Raw genomic sequence first — 6316 nt, 5'->3', positions numbered from 1 at the left:
AAAGACTCAGTGCAATATATGGGCTCACTGGTCCATCTAGGAGAGGTACAACATTGAGTAGATGAAAATCTGGGCTACCAGATAACACTGCCTCAGGATGCAAATTATGAGAATGGACCCTCAAGGCATCGGGCTCAATAGTGGATAGTGAGATGAAAACAGCAATTCTCAACCTTTTTAGATTCAAGATACCCCTTGGGAAATGCTAGCCCTTAGCTTTCACACATTTCTTGGCCATGACAAAAATAACAGAGCAATTCTTCTGCTGCCAGGAACTCAGAAAGATTAAGGCAGGGCAGAATGCTTTATTATGATTAATATGAATTCCTATTTGAAATCTCTGGGGTTGCCTTATGAATGATGTGTAGGTAGTTGCATGGATAACAATGCTAATGCTGTGCAACACCCTTAAGAGTACATCATAGCATCTTGGTTGAGAATCTCTAGATTATGAGCATATTATGTCAGTTAAGACTATGTTAAAGGAACGAGCTGGGCTTTGGATCCAAGGCAGTACTCCCTTTCTGTATGTAGTGGGAGCATGCTAATGCTTGGACCTACTTCTTCACCTAGAGCTGTCACCAGTCAGTTAGCTAAATATGGTAGTTCTTGCCTTTTCTATTCCAGAAGGGGCACACAGGTATCCCAGATTCTTTGTAGAGGTGGCTGTGGAAAACTGAACAAAGGTTGTCTTACATTTTTGTAAGACATGCATCACCCATTTCTACTGTGGTAGCAGCCAGGAGCTCCAGTTATGAACCAGAAGCTTATTGTGCTGTGTATGCACTGTACCCACACACCAAGACTGCCCCTGTCCCCCAACAGTTTACAGTTGATATGCTTACATTACATATCATTACTGTAAACTCCACTAGTCTACCAAGGCCCTACAATTTTCTTCACTACCATTGCAGCAATCACTATCCTGCAAGACTGCTTTTGCAATAGGTAACTGGTTGACCCATTCTGAGTTCCCTAGTAGGCAGAATAATCTCAGCCTCTAAAGACTTGCATGTTACAGGGAGTTGAGCACTGGGTGCCCAGGCTGATGGCCAGAAGAGCAGAAACAAAATTAACCCTTTCTCACTTAATCCAGACAAACATTTGAGAGTGCAACAGACCACATAATAGTAAAGCCTGAAATACAGGTAAGCACAGGTAAAAGAGCAACAAAAATCCTTTTGACAAAAAAAGTGTCATAAGGAGTTATTTATAGCACCCTTCTAAGGAGCCTTATGAATTAGTACAGAGCTAATTTCATTTCAATAGCTCAGCTAATAACATGCATGGGTCGTTATAAAGGTAGAAACCCTGCATGCGAGTCAGTGATGCAAAAATTAACATGTGAAAATGCAACTGTAGAATTCTGTAAACAATTTATCTGAAAAAAAAAATCAATTTATTTTCCTCATATAATGGAATTGTAAGGATGGGAAAAAAATTAATCTTTTTTAACATCTATCCTGATCTTTCAAATATTGTGAAAATGTTCCAGTGGTAGATCAGCTGAAGAACTTACCCATTTCCATCATATACATGATCACTTTAGAAACACTTTTTGAATGCAATAGCATTACATGCTTGGAAACCTTCTGAACATACTGGCTTGTCCCAATGGAAAGCTGCAGATCCTAATTTCCCCTTCTATCTTTAATGAAAGGCAGCTTCACTTAAAGTGCATCTTTTAAGAAGTGGGGATATATGATAAATAAAACAGAAATACGTTTCACAATAATAGAGGGAAAGATTAATAAAAGTACTATCCTGGAAAAATCATATTAAGTTGCTGCAGCTGTTCTATTGCAGGTGAAATAGCTCAGGACGTACAAGAGGCAGAGGACGTTTTTAAAACCTCTCTACTGAGGTGAATTTCATAGGAACATAGGACTAGGAGGAATCTCCTAGAATCAACCATTCAGTTTAGTTCCCTCATTTCCAGGTATTCAATTAAAGCAAAGAATCCCCAAAGTTGCTATTTGAAACCTTCACCTGCAAGTACAAGGAACAAACCCAAACATCGCATAAAACCTGCCTGCTCACTGAGGGCAGTTTCTATTAAAACTGTATTCTAAAAGGCAGCTACTAAACAAAAGGCTATTACAGAACCATTTGGTACTTCTAGATGAAGATATTCAGTATTTGGAATTAAGTACTTGAACTGAGAACCAGCAATTCAAATTAAGAACTAGCATTTGTTACAATGGTTTTCCATATTCTGTCACGCATTGACACAGTACTGCAGTGAGTTGATCATTCATCTACTAGGAACAGTATTAGATCCCCACTTGTAAACTTACTTGATTAAGTTGTATATCTGTGATTGTCAGCATGTGGTTCCCAGATCACATGTAGTCTCACCAAAATGCTATCACGCACAGTGCTGCCTTGTTCTTAGTGGGAAGCCAGGATTTCTTTGGTGTATCTTTTATTGAACCAACTACATGGTTGGAAAAGTCAGAAAAGCTTTTGAATGCAAGACATTCTTCATCAGATCTGAGGAGGAAAGCAAGCAAACACAGCAAAAGTAAAGAGCCGAAAGTAGAACTGTGAAAACGGAGGAGGGAGGGAAATTCCCCAGGGGTAGCAGACAAATAATTAGCAGAAGCAGCTGATTACTGGCAGATCAAGTCCCATCAAAAGCAAGGGAAGTCATTTGTATTGGTTGTATGTAGGAAAAAAATATTCAGGAATCAGGTAGATTATAGTGTGTCAGAAAATCAGTATCAGCATTCAGCCTGTGGTTCTTAAAGAGGGGAAACCCTCATCCAAACCTCAGAGTGAAGTGACATGGGTAGAGACGAGGAGGAAGTGGTCTTTGAGAATAACAACAAAACTGCACAAGTAGTGCCTCGAGACAGAAGTCTCAGAATCCATGTGCTGATTTACACACAAGTGTTGTTCCTGTATCAACTTAGCAGGGTGAACACATTGTTCCACACAAAAATATACAAACAAGGGTGGGGAGTTGGAAATCTCTTATTGGATCAAATGCATAGTCAGGAGGACTCCAGCATCTCTCTCCTTTCTCTCAACCTAGGTCTACAAGAAAAAGCCTTGCCCATCAGTCAAATACCTCCAGAAAACATCTTAATATATCTCAGCATCTCATTGAGATGCTACAGTGACTGGTGCCTGGTAACTTAGTGTGGATGGGTGGATTGATTTCACAGATTTACAGAAGTTGAGGCCTGAAAGGGACCTTGTGAAATCATAACTCCAGCAACGTGTGCATCCAGCACACTGAACTCTTCCTCTCTCTCGTCTCACAGTCTTGGAGGTCCTATAACCACCTTAACTAAGGTCTTCTATTTCCTCTTATTGTGTGCAATCTCTTTCCACACCTTGTCACAATCTTTGCCTGTCCCTTCCAGATCAGTTTTTATATTATCATCCCATCATTGTATTGGATTTGGTGAACATCCAAGTTAAATCCAAGGACCCTTCCAGCCTTACAATCTATGCATAAATAAGTGCAAGGCATGCTAAGTGGCAAGGCAGACAATTGGAACAGTGTGTCAACTAAAAGATACAGAAGGCACTGGAAAGGAGCCTGGTGTAGATCATATAGAAAGCTGGGGAAAAAACAACAGAAAAAAGCAATGTTGCCAGACTTTGTTTTGTATGAAGAACAAAGGAGAAGAAAAAAAGGAGTAGGGGGAAGAAACGCCAACAAAAGCCACTCTAGGACCCCTCTAGAAATATGTCTATCTGGATATAGATTACGAAAATTATATCACACACCACACATTGCACCCTCAGTACCAAGAAAGCTAAGCACCCATTGCAGTGCACTGCATTATCTATCTGTGCATCTCTGAAATGCATCCTGTTCATCTTTATTGTTTAAGTGCTGAATTATTTTCCTTAAATTCTACAGGAGAAACAAAGTCAGCAACCAAATCAAAAGGTATCTGCAACCAACTTAAGGATGAGGTAGCAAGCTTAATGAGAGATAAGGCCATCTGTATATTCTTTAAACAGGACTGACAGCAGTTAAAAAAGAGGTGCCCCTAGAAATGGCAGTTTTCAGTATTTTATTTCCAAGTATATTGCCAAGGAATTTTGCAGTTAAACCAAAAAAAAATAAAAAAATACAGAAGTGAATATGGAACTATTACAACTAAAAACAGTTGTTTGAACCCTTTGTATGTCAATAATACAAATCAATAATAAATATAAAATGAACACACGGCCAATTAGATTTTAAAAAATTGAAGTTTGTCCTCAAGATGTCCAATAAAATGTGTTGATTAAAAAAAAAGGACAGACTTCTCCAGTGAAGGAGAAACTAGCTGCAACTTTGCCACAGGTTTATTACACAGTAGTCAAAGAAATATAATAAAAACTTGTTTGGAACAGCAACATTCCCCATTCTCTTAACTGGTCACCAATCAGGAAACAATTCGAAAACAATTCTCAGTTGAAGAAAAGAATGCTACTCATTCACAGTTTTGCTCTCATGGAGCTATGATAATGCTGTATTTTGATATGGTATGGGGAGGAGGGAGTGGGAGAAACATGAATAGAAAAACTGAATAGGAATAAACTCAGTAACTATAAAATGTATCTAAAATTTCACAAGCTTGTAGAATACTTGCAGCATCATATAGTTTAGTGTAAAAAAAGTAAATGCATTTCAATTGTTTTATGAATATGAACAATGCAATTGTTCCCAGTCATTTAGAGAATGCTCTAATATTTTATAAAAATTGGGCAATAAAAGAAAAACAACTGAGAAGTCAATAGCCTTCAGTACAATAAATAATGAAAAATGGAGTTTATTGTGGTCTGGGTTGCCCTTTCACATTAGTTCCATATCTGTTTGGAACATTTGTAAAACCAGTCCGGAATCCTTGAGCTGCTCCCATTCCTGGTACTCCAAATCCTGGATTGAACATATGACTGTATGGTGCAGATCCATGATTGAAGGCTAATCCATATGGCCTTGTCTGAGTGTTCAGAAGAATAACTGGATTCATATTTTTGCCTGGTGTGTTAAAAGAAAATTCTGGAGGCGGGCTGCTAGGTTTAGCTGGTGTTGATGTAACAGGGCTCAAATTATCAGCAGCCTTTAAAGGTGGCATTGGAATAATATGATGATCTGAAAGGCTCAATATATTGTTTGCAAGAGGCCCAGACGATAAAGTCGGTCTGATCCAATCATCTTTGAAAATCTGAACAGTCAAAGTAGACACAAGGGTATACAGCCGATTAGTCACATGAGCAAGAACCATTTGTTCATTGGCATCTCTCCGAATGCGTACGTGTACTGATCCAGCCTAGAAAGTGAAAAAAAAAAGAGTCTGTGAAGAGTCCTTCAGGTAATTAATCTAATTTTCTTTCAGTATTTTAACTACCAGTGGAGCTAAATGTCTTACTGTGCACAATCTAAGGCAGTAGTTCTCAAACTTTTTAGACTGAAGCAACCCTTGGAAAGTGCCAGCTCTTAGATTACACTCATTTCTTGAGTGCAGTAAAACAGTAGACCAACTCAAACACCACAATAGCTCAGAATGTTTTTGAAACTTTGGATTCCTTTTTGAAATCTCTCTGTTTGTCTTGTGAATCATGCGTAGGTGTTGCAAACCAAACTGTGCTAATGTTGCAAATTACCCTTAAAAGGGTCTCTCAGCATCCTGGCTGAGAATCAGTGGGATAAGGCCTACTCATCAGCTCTACTCCTTACTCATCAGAGTAAATTGAACCACATTAAGTGACTTCACTATCAAGACACATTTCTGTAAAGGGAAATTCTTAAGAACATTAGTCAATTAGCTGCTAATATAATTTATGGCAGGCAGCAATGAGGGCAGCAGCTATAAAAATCGTATGAGCAAGCACAGAGGGGAGGAAAACAAGTACACACTGACTCAAAGCACTGAGCGTACAAAACATACCAGAGAGCCAGTGCCGAATGCTATCAGGAACAGCTGTAATTGACAAGCTTCAGTCACCTGCCCCCTTGTAGGAAGAGCAACACTGCCACTGGTAAAAGTCAGAACTCCATGCCTAAAGTGCACAGGCTATTGGTTGTAATCCGACCATCTACACCTTAATATCACCAATCTGCAACATTAGTTAGTTGCAGGAGTGGTAAGTGAAAGTAAACTTCTGTTCCTTCTGTGCCTTTAGAATGCAAAGGAAATAAAGCAGTTGGCTTAGAAAGGGGTGTTGACAGCTGTTTTCATTTTGATGGCAAAAACAGATTTTTATTTTATTTTATTTTACAAATCTTATGAGTCTTATAAAGCAATCTAGTTTCTACAGCAGGATATAATGGGCAACCTTTAAACCTACAAATGCTTTGTAAACACTT

At 38.7% G+C, this 6316-nt stretch overlaps 1 protein-coding gene across 3 annotated transcripts in view; it reads right to left on the bottom strand.

The window, feature by feature from the left end:
• Positions 1-4020: 4020 nt before the first annotated feature.
• Positions 4021-6316, bottom strand: part of SLC30A6 (solute carrier family 30 member 6) — a 32806-nt gene continuing 30510 nt past the window's right edge. For all 3 annotated transcript variants that reach the window (XM_090045022.1, XM_090045031.1, XM_090045042.1), the window contains one exon: positions 4021-5279. In XM_090045022.1, coding sequence (XP_089901148.1) covers positions 4779-5279 — 501 coding nt within the window. In that variant the 3' untranslated portion in view covers positions 4021-4778. The remainder of the gene's footprint in view (positions 5280-6316) is intronic.

The sequence above is a fragment of the Crocodylus siamensis genome, chromosome 1, assembly GCF_052110815.1.
Source record: "Crocodylus siamensis isolate JL-2025a chromosome 1, ASM5211081v1, whole genome shotgun sequence".
Lineage (NCBI taxonomy): Eukaryota > Metazoa > Chordata > Crocodylia > Crocodylidae > Crocodylus > Crocodylus siamensis.
The sequence above is the reverse complement of the archived record's forward strand: the minus strand, read 5'-3'. Positions and strand labels throughout refer to the sequence as shown.